This window comes from Poecilia formosa, unplaced genomic scaffold (assembly GCF_000485575.1).
Source record: "Poecilia formosa unplaced genomic scaffold, Poecilia_formosa-5.1.2 Scaffold122, whole genome shotgun sequence".
NCBI lineage: Eukaryota > Metazoa > Chordata > Actinopteri > Cyprinodontiformes > Poeciliidae > Poecilia > Poecilia formosa.
This window is the reverse complement of record NW_006800061.1, coordinates 1,275,678-1,295,265: the sequence shown is the minus strand read 5'-3', so window position 1 is coordinate 1,295,265 and position 19,588 is coordinate 1,275,678. Positions and strand designations below refer to the sequence as shown.

Below are 19,588 nucleotides of genomic sequence, written 5' to 3'. Positions count from 1 at the left end.
GTCTTGCCACTTATTCATGAAAAATGTTGTTCAGTTAACAGACTTCCACCTGAGTGATGGATCTCTGCTGCTCTGACCTTTTGACTGATTTTCTGATTACTGCTGTCCTTGTTCTGTCTGACAGTTCAGGGGGACGGTCGCATTTCTCTAGTCTTACAGTTGTACAGTGGATTGTAAGATGTTTAAACTTTGGGATAGTTTTATCATTTATTAATCTACTAAACATCATAGTGTTCTCCTTGATCTATCTGCCGTGGGGGATCTGTTTGTGCTGTTTGTTTGCAAATCTCTATAATAAACTTTTGAGGCCTGCACAAAACAGCTGCATGAAATGGGTCGGCATATTCAGAATAAAATTTATTTTTATTAATACCACTACTATTTATAATAACTAACTACACGGTATTTACTAGTCATGAAGGAACTGGTTTGATCTTCTTAGGGGTGTCACTGTAATGATGCCACTGAATGCCACACTTTAAGTATGTCCATTGTAGAAAATCAAACAAAAGAAAAAACATCAAATGTGTCCTGTTGGTTCCACATCACGTTTATCCATTAGTTTGTGCTGTTCTGCCACATGAAATTACCTTAAAATACATCCAGGGTTGCAGTTTTGATGTGACATGTGGAAAAGTTTGGAAAGCATAATTACCCTTGCAAGGCAGTGGACATACCTGTTGGTTACCTCACAGTGTTTGGTTAAGCATCTATCAATCTCCTGGTATTAACATATTTCTTGCTTTCGTGAGTCTCTCGCTGTCCGTCTGCCGTAACTGCTCAGTTTCCACCGAGCCGAGGAAATGCCTGTTCTGGGTTGTCCCACTAAATGCCACATATAGGCGGCACCTTCTAACGCTACGGGGCGAGCTGCTCCGAAAAGCACCTCCAAAACACTCGGCAGGGCGGTGTGCCGGGTAAATCCTGCACCTGCACAAACACTCCGAGCCAGGAGAGCGACCCACACCGCCCTCCGAGGCACTCAAAACCACATGTCCGAGAATCAGGAAAACAACATACCTGGGAACAGTTACCGTGAGAAGCAAAGGTAACGGGGAATACAGTTTCCCACAAACGGCAGCACTTAAACGACAGCTACAGCCTCGAGTCTGCACATACCTCACGAAAGTCAGTCGTACGAGGTGCGGACAAGCTGTCCCTGCAAAGGAACAGCTCAGACATGTGACACAGAACAGACATCTTAGCGGGAAAGAAACAAGATGTAGGACGGGGCTGAGGAGACGGAGACAAATGGAAAATGTGGCAAGTGAAATCAGACTGGGTGATAACGACGACTTGGAAACTTTTCCGGTATAATTAAGTCAAAGGGAAAATGTGTAACGACCAACCAGAGACGGGCTGAGGACTGACCCACTCAGCAAAACACCTACCTGTCAGACAAGGCCTGTAAAAGACTCTTCAAACCACAACAAGGCCTCACATTCACACACACTGTTACGTAACCGTCATAACTATGTCGTAACTATGTCATAACTACATTTCTTCAATAATCGGCGGCAAGTGAGACCCCACAGGAGAGCCTGGTCCCACAAGCTTTTACAGCCTGGTAACTTACTCTCTATCTAGCCAATGGGCCTCCACGCTTAATCTTCAGGTGCTCTTTGTAAATATCTTTTGTAAAAATCAACATAATACCTCACAGAGCTGTCGTCCTCAGTGCTTTCCCCACTCAGCTCCTTCAGACTAGCGGCAGCAGTGATTAGCAACCTCCTGGTGGAACCGTTTGTATAGAAGCTACTTCTCAGCCCAACACTCCCAAGAACATTTGCAAACAGCATAACGAGAAGCCGGTGATGCTGTGCTGAGTGTCAGAAAGAGCAGGAGCTTCTTAAAGAGACAGAGGCCAATTTCAATCCATCAAATTGCCAAGTTACATTTCTTTTAGGTCATGCTTGATGTATGTATAACAACTGAAGGTAACAGTTGCTTGACTGTGCAATAAAATGGCACTTTCTGTCTGGAAAATGCCCCTTTGACGACCTTTTGAAGTTGGAGTACAACACAACGCAACGTTGCTAGAAAAATACTGCAATTAGTTTTTCACAACAGAATGCATTACATTAGGTTTGAAAAATCCCAGTTTGCTGCGGCCGAGTTGACAGGTACCTAAGTGATGAGCTCTTCATGCGTCATCGCCTCCTCCACCTCTGCTCTCACAGAGCTGCATCATACCGATGGCGAAGTTCAGCTGGAGAAAATAACAGTGAGCTGACGGCTGGTGAAGCACGACTCACATTTGGTTGTTAAGACACATGGATAAAGATCCTGCATTCAGGGGGGATGAGGATTTATAAACATTACACATTGGGATGAGTCATAATCCTCTCACTATGATGTTACAATGCTGCTATTTGGCTGCTGATTGAGGCGGCGGGATACGATCTGGTGGGGGAAGGGTTGTATCGTTCAGACTGAAATCACATTTGCAGCCATAGTTTATTATACAACTGACCACATGTAATGGAAAATTCAAGGCGTTTGGATTTTTGTGTTCTATTACTTTGTTTTTGTGTGTGTTTTTATGATATAAAGCAGTGGTCCCCAACCTTTTTATCACCACCTTGGAAAACTGGGCTGCGGCCCGGGGGTGGGGGGTCGGGGGAGGGGCAGAGGGAGTGAATCGTCAGATAATTCTTCTGCATGTTGGTGTTCCCGCTAAATCCTGAATATACCCAATTTGGGTTGTCTTGGCCTTTTTATCACAGCCTGTGGGGTTTACCCTGACTGGGAACGAGAATACAACCTGGTGAATGTGACAGGTAGCCAATCAGAAAGCGCGGTGAAGTAAGAACAGAGGGGAATCCCAAACAGCTGACATATCGCGCAACTGTGAGTCTGGTGGATATCGGAGATGATATGTGGAAATGTTTCTTATTATATGTAAAGGTCGTTATTATATATGTTCATGTTTATTCAGTTAAAAATGTTAATTATTCACCTCCAAATCATAGTGCAGCAAATAGAGCGGCTGCTCCCGCTGTCTTTTATCCACCGCCTTTTCTTTTTGTTACGTCTTTTAACTCTTAAAATGACTCCACAAACTGCCACTATTGCTTCTACATCGTCATCCGTGTTTGGTTATTCTAAATTCCCGCTAGCGTTTTGTGGATTTTCTTCTGGAATCGCGATGTTTGTGACTGGAATCGGTTTGTGTTGCTCCTGCCCTGTGGCTGGAGAGACGAACCGATAGAACCTGTTGTTCATTTATCAGCTCTGTGATCACAGAGGTTTGGAAAATCGGCCGACAATCCTTAAATCTTGCCGTCTAAACCAGACTTAAGACTCACAAGCTCTACTCATCTCCTCTCGACCACTGCCCAAACGCTCTGACTCTGGTCGCTATGGTAACGTTTACATATCCCTTCAAAATAAGATACAGAAGCGCCACAAAAACGAGCATTTTACTTTCGTGAAAATTTTAACTCACGATAATGACTAACGGGAGCCTTGAGTTTGTTTCTCTGCAACGAGACGGTCCCATCTGGGAGTGATGGGAGACAATGACACCTGAAGTGTTGCTTATATCCACAGCCTGCTTGGTCTCCAGTGGCGAAGCAGTTTGAAGCTTCATTCCCTCATTAGCAGCCGGAGTCAGAGCCGGCTAGCTTTACCGCGGTGATCGACGCATGTTACACAGAGCAGCTTGTAATGTGGTTCGGGATAAATCCATCCTCCTGTCTCTTCTCTGGGCCTTTTCCCCTTTGCAAAGAAACTTTCCAAAGACATCTGATCCGTTTCTTACTCATTTTGCTGCCTGTGGGCTCAGTGTTGGCGCGCAAGTAACTGAGAGAATCCGGTTAAAGGATTTTCAAAATAAAAGATCCTCCAGACTCAAATAATACATAAAACGGAAATATTTAATTATTTCTTGCGTGGCCCGGTACCAATTGGTCCACGGACCGGTACCGGTCCACGGACGGTTGGGGACCACTGATGTAAAGCACCTTGAACTACCTTGTTGCTTAAGTATAAATAAACTTGACTTGACTAGGGACTCTCAAGATTGTTTTCATCAACTTTAGCAAACTGGCCGAAGAAAACAAGTAAGTTTCCCAAAGTCCAAACACATTATTGCGCTTAGGTGTGTGTGTGTGTCTGCATTGTTATTTGTCCTGTGTGTGTCTATGTTGCCCCGTGATGGACTGGCGACTTGTCTGTTCTTCCAAGTGTATAAACAATCTTTTTGCGGCATTAAAAGACTAAACTAAGTTAGACATTCGCTAGAAAATGTGTTACCCTGAGTAGAGGATTTATTGTTCAGCCAGAGCTTAGTTATGAAGTATTACATTAACTTTAGGTACCGATGGTGGCTTCTGAAAAGTGGCTAGTTCCTAAATACACTTTTATAAAGAAATCTCACACTGTGCAGAACAATGATATGAAAAAGTACTGAAATAAAATCTCCATCCAGATTTTTTTTTAAATGGCCACATCAATGAAATTTGGAAAAGACAATTTAACAAATTGTCAATCTAGTTGTTTTTTTTATTGAAACATACTTGTTTGTTGTTTTCCCCACACTTTTCAATATAACACCCATTCAGAGATTTTCCAATTATGTTTCTCGTCTGTGTGGATTCAGGTAGGAGAAACATGTGAAACGTTGTGTTGTCTGCTGCTGCTTCGGCATGCAGGTGCGTGACAACCCCCCCTCCTCCTGCGTCATCACTTCCTCCTCACTTTAGTGAGGAATTCACCTTTGACTGCTCTGGCTGTGGAATAATCCATGTTGTTGTGAAGAAGAAGAAGAAGAAGAAGAAGATGATGGGAAGATAATATTTTCCACTGTCAGTTTCCAGGAGCCAAGGTGTTGTGGGAAGGTGAAGCGGAATGAGGTAAATGGTTAACTGGGTGGACAGATTGCCCTCTGTGTGGTGGGTTTTGTGCGGCACTTCACGATTTGTAGAAAATCTTGAAAAAGAGTGAGGTTGTCAACTTTTTTGGGAAAATCTGGACGCAACAACAGACACTCAGAGGAGATCTGATTGTGACCGGACTGGCAGAAACACGCCACAGATATGCGGGGGGAAAGGTGTGGACTTCAGTCTGACCTTGCAGCTCGTAGACAGATGGCAAATGGCCCTTTGGTTCCAGAGGTGCAGACAGACAGGGAGGGGTCCCTGTTAGCCACTGTTGCAGAAAACTTCATATCTGGAAACAATTAGCTCAGATGAAAACCCAGACCAGACCGTTTTTGTACAGAGTAGCACAATCCTCTAAAGAGCTTTTTGGGAACAATTTGATCTCCGGTGTTCACGCCGAAACCACAAGTCAGGGAAAAGGCAACCTTCGCTATCATTGCTAGCGATGCCGCCTCACACTTTATTTTACTGAACACACCTCACGCGGATCTTAAAAAGCAATATTGTTGCAGCTGCTTGTTGAATTCGGGCAGTCCCAGAACTTATCTTTCACCTTTTGTCCACTACATTAGTCATCTGAAAACAGTTTCCTTCTGCTGTGCTCAGTTGTAACAAACCCATCTAGTGCTGACTTTATCCAATGTTCCTTCTCTCGCAGGATCACACAGATGCTGGGATTTTTTTTTCCTTTCTTTTCCCCAGTAATGCCAGAACGTCTGACCAGATTTCCCAGGCAAAGCCAAAAGCACAGAAGTTGGTGAGATGCCCTGATTGCACACTTCACCAGTAAGAGGCTTTGTGGCTTGAACATTGTGTTTTTGTTCTGGAGAGTTCTCCCTCTTTTTTTCTTCTTTTTTTGGTGTTTGTGGCAGAATAGGTCATTAAACATGTGAGCTGGTTCCATACCAAAGCGACACACGCAAATATTATTATTAGTTATGCAGCTGTGCTAATGCTGTTTCATTAGATTACATAATAGAAAATAGGAGCTTATATAACAGAAGAAAACCTTGTAATTAGAGTGGAAAGTGAATCTGTTTGACCCTTCGCAAAAAGCCATCTTTGCTAATTGTTTACATGAGGAAGAGATTGATTTAGACTCTGTCTGTATCTTTTCAGCCTGTGTTTATGTCTTTTTCCAGCTCTGGGGAAGGTAGACAGAGTCTCTCAACTTTCACTCAACAATGATGCCAAGCTTGTCTCAGCTCCAGGTTTTATAACAGCAATGCCGCATTGCGAACTCGAGTTTCTGGTGTTGAACAGACATGGCTGCTGACCAAGCAGGGAGGGCCTAACAAAAATATATGAGCTGTGTTAATGGGAATGTCCAATTCAGCATTTTTGAGGTTGACTCATAGATTTGAACTTGGCGTGGGCTCTATTTAAAAAAAAAATAAAATAAAATAAAATAAAAACTTATCTCATGATCCAAATTACTCCAAAGCTCTGGAACTGATTGGAAATCCCTCAAGAACCAGTTTATTACATCGGTTCATTTAGGAGGAATTTGGGGTTACCCATGCCAATGTGCCCAATTACCACTGCTCAAAAAAATAAAGGGAGCACTCAAATAACACATCCTAGATCTGAATGAATGAAATCTTCTCATTGAATACTTTGTTCTGTACAAAGTTGAATGTGCTGACAACAAAATCACACAAAAATCATCAATGGAAATCAAATTTATTAACCAATGGAGGCCTGGATTTGGAGCCACACACAAAATTAAAGTGAAATGTTCCCTTTATTTTTTTGAGCAGTATATATTAAAATCCTCCCTGGGGAGTTTGTATCTCCTTGCACCGTTCTTGTACAGGTTTTTTTTTTTTTTTTACACAATCTGGTTTCCCTATCAGGATCCAAAAATATGCACGTGAAGTGAAGTGTGCATGTCCAAGATTGTCTCCATGTTTTGTCTCTGTGATTAAATGGTGACCCTTCCCAGGGCGTAGTCCACCTCGGGCCATCCAACTCCGAAAAGTATTTAGACAATTATATAAATAAAACGCCTGTCAGTTCTTCACCAAAAATGACAACTGTCTGCTTTGGAAATCGCATCCTTGATAAGAGGAAAAGACTTAAGCTTTCCAAGTGTTTTGTAGTCTTTGTGACAAAGAGACAAAAAGTGAACAAAGACCACCTTTGCCTCATGTAGAAATTAGAAAACACTGATTAATTAGCAGATAATTGGCTTTTAATAGCTAATTACCTGTTTGTTGTTCATCCTCCTGCAATCTCAAATGAAAGCATTTAGATCTTATATCTCTTCTATTGACTTGTAAACAGAAATGTCAGAGGGAAACTTTACTGTTTATTGAACAGCAATTCTGCTCAATAGACAAAATCTTGCGTTTTTAACAAGCATTTGTAAGTCAAAAACTCAAGTCATAGTGTAATTATGCTGTTTGCAGAGTGACGGCTAGCAAACTGCAACAGCTGGAACATACAGGGAGCTTTCATGAATCTGCATGAGACCACGGCCAGCTGGGAAATAACCATCCGGTAAAACAGACAGTAAACATGCTCTTAAAAACCTATTTGACACCTCAAATGCACCCAGAGTAAAAGAAAACAATCTCTTGAGTCAATCAAAAGAGGGGAAAAAAAACACTGAATCTTTGAAGGAATGCTAAGGTAACATCTTGACCTGTACATCGCGGAAAGAAACACCTGTCCGGGAAGCAGCAACTGGCCCCCTTTTTCCTTTTCTTTCTTTTTTTTTTCTGTGCTTGGAGTAACATTTTCCTTGGCAGTGAATGAGACGAAGCAGCAGCGTGTGATTAAAGCCGATGTTTTCATCCAACGCTTTTACAGGAAGCTAATTAGCCGAGGTATGCGGTCGTGTGCCAAGCTAATGTGGGGGAACTGACATTCCTGCAGAGAGGCGGTGGCCCCGAAAAGTCAGTCCAGTGTGTGTTGTTTAGATTAAAAGACTTGTCTTGGAAAGTCACAACACATTCATTGTCGAGTTCATTGCCATTGGTAACACATGAGAGAAGTGGAAGGAAAATAATACGAGGGTTTTTTTGTTGTTGTTTTGTTTCTCCTAACTAAATCTCAAAGTGCTCCCTGAATGTGAAGTCAGTTCCTTTGGGTCAATACTTGGAAAAAAAAATAAAAATAAAAATCTACTTCTGTTGCGACAACCTACTCTACCAGCTTCGAAGATTTTATTAAACAGACTTTGAATTGCTTTTAGCAGTCTTTCTACTGTAGCTCTGTGTGTGGCCTGTCCCACGGTAGAATAAGGGGATATCATCTGTAAAGTGCAGACCATTGTAAGGGTCACAAACACTTCACGGTCCCAAGACTTTGCACAGGTTGGAGAAATGTCCTCATCACTGCTGACAGCTTTCCCTACTTGTTGAAATCGCTGGTATGTTTCAGTGGGAGGTCCGAAAGAGGAAGCTCACGGGGTTAATGTGTACAGTACGTTTAAAATTAGAAACCCACCCTTTGACTTCCAGCTGAGAGGTCACAAAAACAGAGCCCGGCCAGTCGGGGACCCACATGTAGCCGTGTTTTGGTAAAGACCACCTGACTTCCGTGCCGCTGTGTGTGGCAGTAAATCTGCCGCCGGGACGAGTTCCTCTTTGTTTGTTGAAAGAGCTACAGCCCCCCCCCCCAATTCTCATCAGTGTCTCTAGTCTAAACACTTTCCACGGCTGCTGTATAAATAGATAGTTTCCACTTTCTGTTTCTGTTTCTGAGATTTCAGCCGCCCGTCGGCTCCGCTCGTTATATCTGCGCAGATGTTTCCCGACTTTTGGTCCGCAGCAACTTTCCACCTGCGAATTTCTTTTTTTTTTTTTTTTACAACCCGGTGGAGAACGATTCATCCAGAGGTAATGAAACTGATATCCCTCTCCCTTCGCCATAGCAAAATGATTCAAAAGAAAATTTCACCGAAAACAGGAATCCGCCTTCAAACAAAATCCCGCTGACATAAAAAAAAAATACATCATATCTCAGCCCATTACCGTAAGTAACTCTAGACTCGGCCATTCTGCACAGGCTATGCGTTAAAAAGATTAGGCCTGATGCGTGTTTCCAGGCTCAACGTTTTCCACCGCTCGGGGCTTTAAATAGGCACACTTTCCATCTTCACAGTTCATCTGCCCACCAACCCCATTGTTAAATCTCAATAGATCACCACAGGCTCCAAATCCATTATTAGTTTCCACTGCTTGTCTCTTCACGGATGAACCTCAGAAAGTTTCCATCGGCCTCCAAGCCTTTCATCTGTCAAAAACTGGCGCATGCCTCCTTCATTGTTAAATGTCCACAGATCACCATCCAAAACATTTAAGACTTTCCCCCCCCACAACTGCTTCTGCAGACAAGCTTCGAACTGTAAAAGAAAGCAACAGCTCAGTTTCCCAGACTTTCTGTTTTTTTGTTGTTTTTTTTTCTCGCCCTGTTTTGCTTTGCTGATCAAACACAAATATTACAAACGACACTGGAATGTTATAAATTAAATCTACTGCCTTGGCAGGTCGAATTCTGCATTCCTTTTTAAAGTTCATGATTTTACAGGTGGAATGCTTAAAACATATTTAAAAAATTAGATAAATAAATATAAAAAAAAAAAAAAACAAGAGCGCTCTCTCCTGTTTGCAGCCATGATGATTTCCAACCTAAAGAGTGGAAAAATAGTTCAAAGTGGGGAAAAAATACGCATGCAGGAAAATCATTTTGAGCTTTGGGTCTCATGTTCAGTTTGCACAGTGGTATATAGATGGGGTGTTTGAAGTTAAAGCCATGGAACATTCTTCAAATAGCTTGCCAGCAACCACTAATGGAATTCAGTTTAATTCAGCTGAATGTAGGCAACACAAGTGAAGTTTCTAATGTGGAGCAGCTTTGGAAAAAACCCACCAGCTTAGTATGTCTAAGGTATACCTCTGCATACACAGAATGCGCCTTCGTGTAATGTATATTTAGAGCGTTAGCATGGCCGAATCAGCAGAAACAGATTATTCCTTTCATGAAGGCTTCGTTAGTCTGAATTACCGTGAACCAGATGGGGGTGATTAAAGCATTAAATGTCATTAAATCTCTGAAATCCCAGCCTTGTTGCTCTGGTCTTGTCAAGAGGAAAATTAAACAAAAACTAGCAGACGTGAAGCGGAGACGGAAAACAACACGTTTTTGTTTTCAACGTCCTTTTCTTCCTGCGGATCTGTGAAATCACGGGAAGGTATGAGTGTGCCTCCGCTGACTGCGGGCAGTGTTTGGGAATCATGGAAACAGTGATGGGATGGCCCACAGGAGGCACAGAGGCTCGCTCTGTAACGTCACCGTCAGGCTTTGACATCACGATCCACGGAGAGCTGTGTAATTTCCACCTTCTGACCCCGAAGGTGAGACTAAATGAGGAAGGTGTTGTTGTGAGACACAAAGTCGGTCTTCTCCACAGAGCCTAAAGGTGGAAACCCCCCAGCTGTTTTGCTTTAGCGGGCTAGTGATGTCACGGGGTAACTATGAATGAGCGTGAATATCACACCATGCTATAACTGGCCGGTAGTAGCTTGTGTAAATCTGGACCAGGACAGGAGACAGGCCTGGGCCTGCAAATACCATTTGAGCTCAGACGTGATGGAAACTAGAGGGCTAATTTAGAAACGTAATCAATTTTTTGTTTGTTTTTCTCTGTGTGCATTATTGAGGATTATTAGCAGGTGATACAGAAAAAAATGAAAGCAGTAAAACAGAATCCGTATGAAATGGACTGATCAATTGTTAAGACCAATAGGGATTAACCCAACCACATGAAAAGCAACTCGTCTCACTTGTGGTGAGGATAACTCACTGAAATTCAAGCCAAGCATCAGAATAGGGAAGAAAATAAATTTATTACTAACTTAGTCAGAGGCAATAGTTCATACCAGTTATGTTAGAAATTGCTGATCTTTTGGGATTTTCAACACAATCGTCTCTCAGGTTTGAAGAGAGAAAGTACCTGTAAACAAATGTATTTCTGACAGCAGAGGTTAGAAGAGAACGGACAGACTTGTTAGAGGTAATATTAATAACTTAAACAGTTTGGTTGCTGCTGCAATACTATGCCAGGTCTCGATCCTATCAGCAAGAAAACCTCCCAAAACAAAAACTGAAAATTGAGGCAATAAATTACACAAGCTGACCACAATTGGATAATAAGAAATAAGAAAAATGTTGACTGGCCTGAAGGATCATAAATTCAGAGGGTAGGGCCAGAGTTTTCATTGACATGAAAGCATAACTCCATCCATATTTTTACTGTACTCAGGTGCAGCTGAAATCAGAAGTTTATGTACACAGAAGAAATTGACACACTTTTTTTTTTCTCACTGTCTGAAGTTAAATCAGACCAATCTTCTCTTGTCTTGGGTTAGTTAGAAGAACCACCAGAGTTGATGCCACAATACTGAGAGAAAGAATGTCAAAGATTTAGATTGTGAAAACCTTCTGTACACCTTTCATTGTAGAGTTTCAAGGTGATCGAGACAGACCTCATCCAGAGAGGATTTCTGTTTTGAGGACCTAGCGTCACTGAACCCGGTCTCATTGACTAGCATTAGACTATGAGTTGGTTTACCATGTGTAGGCTCCCAGGAGACAGAAGTTTTGTAAAATGTGATCCCTTCCAATTTGAGTTTGTACATTTCGTATTATGTGTGCCAGTCTACAGAGATATTCAAACCTAACAGCTGGCAGATTCATGTGAGGTAAAAATCGCACTCACAGATAAATAACTGAAAATGAGACACACTAAGTAATAACTTCACATTCAGTTTCTATTGTGTCGAATCTGAACAAGGCGAAAGATCAGACAGTTCACCTCCTTTAATAGAAGCGATGCCAACAAGTACAAAGTTGAGCAGACTACCATTACAGCACCACCAGACATCCAGCTCTGATTTAAACCTGAAGCAACTCTCTTAGACAAATACATCCATCTATACTTAGCCGTGACATATCCGACTCTACCTCACACAGAGCTGTGTATTTCCTTTGGTCACCTCAACCATCCCATCCACATAATCAGATCTGGAAACTAGAGAGAATAAATACAGTCACTGGACTAATATCCACAGGAAACTTTAAGTCCTACAGGCAACGCTCAAACATTCAATGTGCAAAAAATAAAATAAAATAAAAAAATAAAAATCATTCATGAAGTGTAACAAAAACTGAAGAGTATAGATGAAAAAACACTGGTAACTGTGCAACTTTAGTCTTTTTGAACCCTCATTTTTAAGTAAACAAAATGGAGGATGTTTCAATCACACATATTCCAGCCCAATCCCTGTCATAAAACAACGCTCCGAGTATTTTTAGGAGATGTTTTCTGAATGATTCATATAAATATTTCTCATTTATTGGTGGGATGAGGAAGGAAGTAGTTTAGGGTGAAATTTTAGGGACTGGGAAAGACAGACAGCCAACTTCCTAAAGTAATTTGGTGTGACCTGCTCGAAGTCGGTGGTAACTTTATGGGGTGATGGGATTCTAAAAAAAAAAAAAAATCATCTACAAGCTGGAAATCAACTGGGGTTAAGTTGACATGATCAGTGGGGAAAACTGACTAAACTACTGGAAACAGAGCACAATAAAAACTGTATTTATAATTATCTAACTCCGCAGGTTGTGAAGTTTACCAAAGACAAACTTCTACCATGCAACCTGAGCTGGTTTGTAAAATGCTGAGTATTAGTTGTTCATAGTCGATAATATTTCTGTTTTAAAATATAGGACTTTCTCTAAATGTGTATTGTTCTTCGTTTGTTTTTAACTTATTCAACCAGTCCTATGTCATGATGACACCGGAACAAAACAGAACTAAGACCGCACAATGTTTTTCGCAAATTCATCTTAACCCCTCAAACCACAACCATGCTGATATGCATACTACAAAAAATGCCTGTTGAGGCATATTCTGTACACACCAGAGCTCCAATCGGAAGCACTTTGCTGCCATCTGGTGGTCCGAGTTATATCCCATTTTGGGTAATTTAACAAATTTGCACGGTGCAGATCTAAATGTATGTCTTCCACATGTATGTGCTTTAAACAGCACGAGCTATGTCTACCTTATTTAGAATCTGTTTGCCAACTAGTAAACTAATAGTTATTTTTAAGCAATTGTAAATAAATCCACACTGTTAGGGGTTAAATTTAATCATACTTTTTCTTGTTTTTGTTTCAGAAATTTGTTCTTCTGTTGCTTTGGCCAAAGATTGCATATTTATTTTTCTTGCGTCTTTTTTAGCATTGTCATTGTTTATTTGGTTTAAGCTGTTTTTGGGAGAAAAAAAAAGGCTCATGGTAGCACACACACACACACACACAAACAACAGAAAGCATGAAACAAAAACATTTCATTTTATCTTAAGAGGACATTCATTAAAAACAGCTCGCGAAAATGTCCTGCAGTGGAAGATAAATAGACGGCAACAACTGTAAATTACTCCACATGTTAGATAACAGCGGCTGGTGTGTCGGGGTGTTGTTTTACAGTGTGGCAGGAGCACGTTCCTTCATCAAGCTGCTTCCGTTAGATATCAGTGCAGCTCCTAAAGCTGCGCTGACATACAGCACACACATTTTCTCTTGTCAGCTTTACAGACACGCAGGAATCCCTCACACACACACACGCCACACTTTCACTCACAGCCGTGTTCAGGCAGTGAGGTAGAAGTTTCTACTGTACTGAGCCTGCACAGAAAGAGAACATATCCTTTTTAGGAAAAGCACAGGCCTCCTTATATGGGGATGCTTCCTGTCTAGTAACAACCCAGTCTGCTGGCTTGTTTCTTACATTCCTATCCTTCAGCTCCTAGTTTCTCTGGGAGTTTTTCATTTCCGATTTGCTGGCTGGAGAAGGAGCAGAGCAGTGTTTCAGTCTAGCCTGGTGTGTGAGCCCCCCCTTTTTCTCTTAAAAAAAAAAAAGGTAAAGAAAATACACAAACCTCCGTCTAGCCTCTTTCCTGCAAACCTCTCTCTACTTTGAGTTTGATGTAGTAAAATAAGCCTGGCCCAAGATGGGGCACACCTGGCTGTTTCAAGTCCATCACAGACTAAACCTCATTAGGCAGGTGAGAACTCAAAGAGCATGTAGTCTTTGTTCAAGTCATATCGGCACTTTCCCGGAGTCGACTCATAATCTCTTTTTACCTTTCAGCCTTACCCGGGAGTCAGACTCAAGATGTCCTGTTCAATGTGAGATAAAAATCTCCAGCCACGAGGTAAAACAAAGCAACCTAGCAAAATGTTCCCCAATCAGGAAGTGAGAAAAGCATCTGGATGTTCGAATGTATTAAGCATTTCCTTTGGAAAGAACAGTTCAGACTGAAATTGTTAGTCTTTAGCATTTTACCTCGAAACAATAGGTTGAAAGTTTTCCCTATGAACACCAGCTCAGCTTACCGTGACTGCACTCTTTGTTCATTTTAGATGGAAAAACAGGAAGCACGACATAATGATCAAATTTCGTTTTCAGAATTGCAAACTAACAACTCAAATCGGTAGTAGAGGACATTTACTTTCAGAGTCTCTGCATGTGCTTCTCTGAAGTCAAGTTGTGTGCTTTCAGAGTGGAAAAGCCGACAGCTATATGGAGCAAATTGATTGGTCATAATGGCTCAGTCAAAACCCAGAATGAAATCCTCATGAGAAGGAAGCTTTGTCAAAACTTTTAAAAACAATATTCAAAGATTCTCTTCATGAAAATTGAGTTTCCAGATAAAAAGTTTGTATAAAAATCCCCTAAAATTCTTGTTGTTGTAGCAAAAGGTGGTTTTTCAAAATATTGACTCAGGTATTATTTCTATATAATAAAAAAAATGAAGCTCAGTGCCAGCAAGACAGTAATATGAAATACAGGCACTGGAACAATATTAAATCAGCTACATTAATACATGCTATTAACATTTTAATGGGCCCAAAACTACCTTGTAAATTAGTAATAACAGTGTTTTAACATTTGTCATATTGGAGGATTTCAACTGCAATGAATGTGTGTGCACTTGTCTTGTGTTTGTGCATTGATTTTGAGTCTCCATTTGTACAAAAAGACAATATGTGAGATTTGCTGACGCCTAGTGGCAAACTTGCAGAATGCAGCAAACTGAATTTCACTTTGTCTTCCAGGTGTGCAGGAAAAACTGAAGTGGAGGCATACATCCAGAAGTGATTCTATCACAACTTTTATACCTGCTTTATAAACTGTAACAAAAAAAAACAACAACAAAAAAAATCTAGGTCAATAACTTGTACAAATAGCGTAAGAATTATTGCTTAAAAACATGGTGAAGAGATCATAATGTGCAAATAATAACCTTAGAGCACAGAACTGTAGCAGTTTCCCAGACGTGAGAGCAGAAGGCTAAGTTTCAAAACACCATCTTCCAAGCCTCTTTACTGGAACAAGCGCCTGGACAGATAACCAGCTCAATTTAATGGCTCAAATGATTTCCTTTGTGCAACCGCATAATGTTCATTTACCAAAGTACACGGCGTCTGTGCACCTTTGAAGTCCAGTTGGTGGAATGCTGTTGAGGTCTTAAAGTCTTAACCACCTGCTACACATCAAGCCGTTTATTTTATGATTTTTACGCCTGCATTTTAATGAGATTCCACCTGTTGTTTTCGCCCACCGTTCCTCTTTCATGTAAACTTATCTGTGGCTTCGCATTTGAACCCTGCTGTCTTTTCCTCTTTCTTCTTGTCTTTTTTTTTTCTTATAAAATGTATTATTTATAGGTGCTAGCAGCCTGTTTGTGAAGTCAGTCTTCAGGAATTCCCAGTGTGGGGTCCCAAGCCTCTAAACCAGACTTATCCTTCCATCCCAGATGAAAGCTTCTCGAAGAGAGATGGTGTTGTTTGGCCCGAGCAGCAGAGCCTTGCCTTCAGACAGCAGGAATGTGGGATGTCTGGAGTGGGGGTCAGGAAGCGAGGAAAGAATGCCAAGCATGTCCATGTTTGTCCAGGGCTGGCTCTCCATTCAGCCCCCAGTGACGTGCCGCGAGGGCCGGGGAGTATAAAGGGAGCCGGAGAGTGCAGTCAGAACTCAGATCAACTCCTCTACCGAAGCTGAACTCCGGCTTTCACCGAGAACAGAAACAAGGAAGAGTGTGACCGGAGCAGCAGCTTGACAAGAGATTAACTTCACCGTAAGAGGTTCACAGGCTCGGGCTCTGAGACTAAAGGAAGACTTTCTCCACGAAGGCTTTGGAAGAATCCGAATTTGTAACTGAGAACTAGAAACGATGTCTGCTGGAATGAAGAAAACGATCCTGCTCCCTGTGCTGTGCGTCATGTTCTCCTACATGGTAAGCTCAAACAATTCACCGATGCTATTTTCATTTTCTAAACATGAGTTTTAACCTCAAATATCACCATACACCATGAGTGTACCAGCTGCTTATCCCTGTCCAAGTGGAGCCATGTGCTCATGATGTTTACCTGTGTGTGTGTGCGTGTCTTTGGTCCCAGGCTGCAGGTCAGGAGTGTAGCGGCCAGTGTTCCTGCCCCTCCGCCCCGCCTCAGTGTCCCCCGGGAGTGAGTCTAGTGCTGGACGGCTGCGGCTGCTGCAGGGTGTGTGCCAAACAGATGGGAGAGCTCTGCACCGAGAAAGACGTCTGTGACCCCCACAAGGGTCTCTACTGTGATTTTGGAGCCCCCACCAACAGACGCATCGGAGTGTGCACAGGTGAGCTGACAGGTCCTTCTCGATTGTCTGTCACCTTAGGTCGTCCTGAAAGCATGAACCTTAAACTGAACTTTGTCTCCGCAGCTCGGGAGGGAGCGACCTGCGTGTTTGGCGGCATGGTGTACAAAAACGGAGAGTCATTCCAGAGCAGCTGCAAGTACCAGTGTACCTGTCTGGACGGAGCTGTGGGCTGCGTCCCGCTTTGCTCCATGGACATCCGGCTGCCCAGCCCAGACTGCCCCATGCCAAAACGTGTCAAGGTACCCGGGAAGTGCTGCGAGGAGTGGATATGTGAATCTCCCAAGAAGAACTCCTTTGCAGGCACTGCTTTGGCCGGTGAGTGAAGAGAAACGTCCTTTATATGTCTTCCCACGTCAATAAGACGTACTCAGAGCTCTTGTCTAATCCTGGGTCTCTTCATGTGTTTACAGCATACAGAGAGGAGGAGACTTATGGTCCAGATCCTAATATGATGAGGGAGAACTGCCTGGTTCAGACTACTGAATGGAGTGCCTGCTCCAAGACCTGTGGCCTTGGGATATCTACCAGGGTCACCAATGACAACCACGAGTGCAGGCTCGAAAAGCAAACCCGGCTGTGCATGGTGAGACCATGCGAGTCCCAGCTGGAGCAGAGCATCAGGGTGAGTTCTTCTTCAGATGTGTGCCCCTTGAAGAACTTTCACGAAACAATATCACAATGTTTTCACCAAAGAGCAATCGGCTAAACCTTCATTCTCTACTTGCAGAAAGGGAAAAAGTGCATCCGCACTCCCCGGGTCTCCAAGCCCATGAAGTTTGAGATCTCGGGCTGCACCACCACCAAGTCCTACCGGCCAAAGTTCTGCGGCGTCTGCCTGGACGGCCGTTGCTGCACCCCCCACAGGACCACCACCCTGCCCATGGAGTTCAAGTGCCCCAACGGGCAGGTGATGAAGAAGCACATGATGTTCATCAAGTCCTGCGCCTGCCACTACAACTGCCCCGGGGAGAACGACATCTTCGAGGCTATGTATTACAAGAAGATGATCGGCGACATGGCGTGAGCTGCCGAGGCACAGTCCAAGCCCACGACTTGAAAAGAAACAGAACTCCATCTCAGTTTGCAGCTCAGTATATTTGCCTTTTGAACGTGTCATTCCCCCCCGTTGTAAACGTAGTCCAGAGACTCTGAACGGCTGAAGCATGTCAGCCACATAGACTCAGACAGAGGGCTGCGCCGCAGCTCTACAAGATTTTATGCACTATAACTTTTTATTTTTTAAATGACAAACCTACTGTGTGTTTTCCGCCCATTCCACATTATTTTTCTTGTTACAAATCCATCCATTTTTCTTTTTGCATATTTATAGCATATTTAAACACTGACCCCCTCTCTAAATGAGGTGTCTAATTAGCCCCCTCTCCCCCCGCCCCCTCCTTGAGTCCAAAGACCAGACCTGTAAACTCTCAGCAGCTGTAGAGGGAGCATGCCGACCACAGCGAGCCAGTGTCCAAACAGGTCTGAATGTGTCCTTGTGCGAGTGTGTGTGAGTGCAGGACTGAATGTCGACCTTGTGTGTGTGTGTGGGTGTGTGTGTGCCCTTAGAGAGTGGAGGAAAGGTCAGAGCCTTGGTCCAACATGTGGATGAGAAACCAACTGAGAAACAGCTGAGTTTATGGTTAGATAAGGAACGCAGTTGCAATGGCACTGAGAAAAGAACGTAAACAAAATAATAATAATAATAATAATAATAATGTGTTGACTGTAACTAATTCAGGTCTATTATGTATAAAAAAAGAAGTAGAAGAACAGACTGGAAGGATTGTATTTTTCATTCCTTTTTTCATGTTGATATGTAATTTTTGTAAATATTTGTACAGTTTAATTTAATTTAAAGACCCAATTTGTTCTGCGCTTTTAAAGTCTATCTATAGTATATGTTGATGTGGAAGTGGGGGCTTTTTTGTACTGTTTTTATTGAGAAGTGTGACAAAAATGTTGCATGTTTCACTGTGTAGCAGAAAATAAAATCTTATATTTTTTATAAAAACAAAACTCTTGTTTTTATGTCCTCACAACCACTGACTTAGCTCAACTCTAAATATAAACAAAAAGCTGTTGCGTCATTTTTATTTTTCCACCGACCAGCAACCGCTAACACAAATTATACCATTACTTTTCATATTACGTCACATTAGACCAACAAACCTCAAGGTAGGTTTTTTTTTTACAATCTAATGTGATTCATAAAAAAGAAAAATAGCTACAGATCAAAATAGTAACAATGGTAAAAGGAAGAAAAAAGATACGTGTGCAGATTTGTGTTGGTGTATTTGATTAGCAGCATTGCACTATACTGGATATTTTGTTCATTCTTCTCTGCCAAACAACTCAAGCTCATACAGCTTGACAGTTTTCAAGACTTGACTGACTGAACCATTATAATCCATGAGTATATGTCCTCTAAATCACTCTGTTGTAGCTCTGACTGTGTGTTTAGTGCTGCTGTCCTTCTGGAAGCCGAACCTCGACTCTAGTGTCCAGGTTTTTGGCAACCTCTGACTAGGAGCGTACTGTTATTAGCTCCATCAATCTTCCCTTCAACAATTTCTCTTTCCCAGAAGCCCTGCAGCTTGATGCTGCCACCAGCTCGCCACAGGCATGGCGTAGTCACGGTGATCTGCAGCGGTAGTTTTCTGCCAAAAGATACTTTCTGCTTTCACCTCACCAGATCACCTTGTACATTTGCTGTTTTCCCTACGGCGTACTTTAAACAGGACTAACAAATCAGAGTTGTTGAGCTTCTCAGGAGTCAACATGAGCTTTTCGACTCAGATTAAGGCTCCCGTTGCTCAGTCTGTCAAGTTTAGTTTGATCACCTTGACTCAAATAACAATTATTTTACTACAAACTCAGGAGTGCTATGCTGTGGAAAAACATTACTTTATGGAGTGGTGTACGATGGCATGTCCTTGTGGGGGGAGATATAACAGAATTCTGCAATTCAAAACAAAAATGCAAACAAAAA

At 42.2% G+C, this 19,588-nt stretch overlaps 1 protein-coding gene across 1 annotated transcript; it reads left to right on the top strand.

Moving 5' to 3' along the window:
* Window positions 1-15,921: 15,921 nt before the first annotated feature.
* ccn2a (cellular communication network factor 2a) lies at window positions 15,922-18,357 on the top strand. The gene is made up of 5 exons (XM_007561039.2): window positions 15,922-16,198; window positions 16,362-16,578; window positions 16,663-16,914; window positions 17,010-17,221; window positions 17,327-18,357. Exons 1-5 carry the CDS (start codon window positions 16,136-16,138, stop codon window positions 17,621-17,623), a joined length of 1,041 nt encoding a protein of 346 aa, XP_007561101.1. The 5' UTR covers window positions 15,922-16,135; the 3' UTR covers window positions 17,624-18,357.
* Window positions 18,358-19,588: the final 1,231 nt, after the last annotated feature.

Bases quoted from the DNA above. Each gene is read 5' to 3' on its own strand.
- ccn2a (XM_007561039.2), top strand. From the start codon at position 16,136: ATGTCTGCTGGAATGAAGAAAACGATCCTGCTCCCTGTGCTGTGCGTC. The intron at 16,579-16,662 runs GTGAGCTGACAG...TTGTCTCCGCAG, and splicing joins ACGCATCGGAGTGTGCACAG to CTCGGGAGGGAGCGACCTGC. The intron at 17,222-17,326 runs GTGAGTTCTTCT...CTCTACTTGCAG, and splicing joins AGCTGGAGCAGAGCATCAGG to AAAGGGAAAAAGTGCATCCG.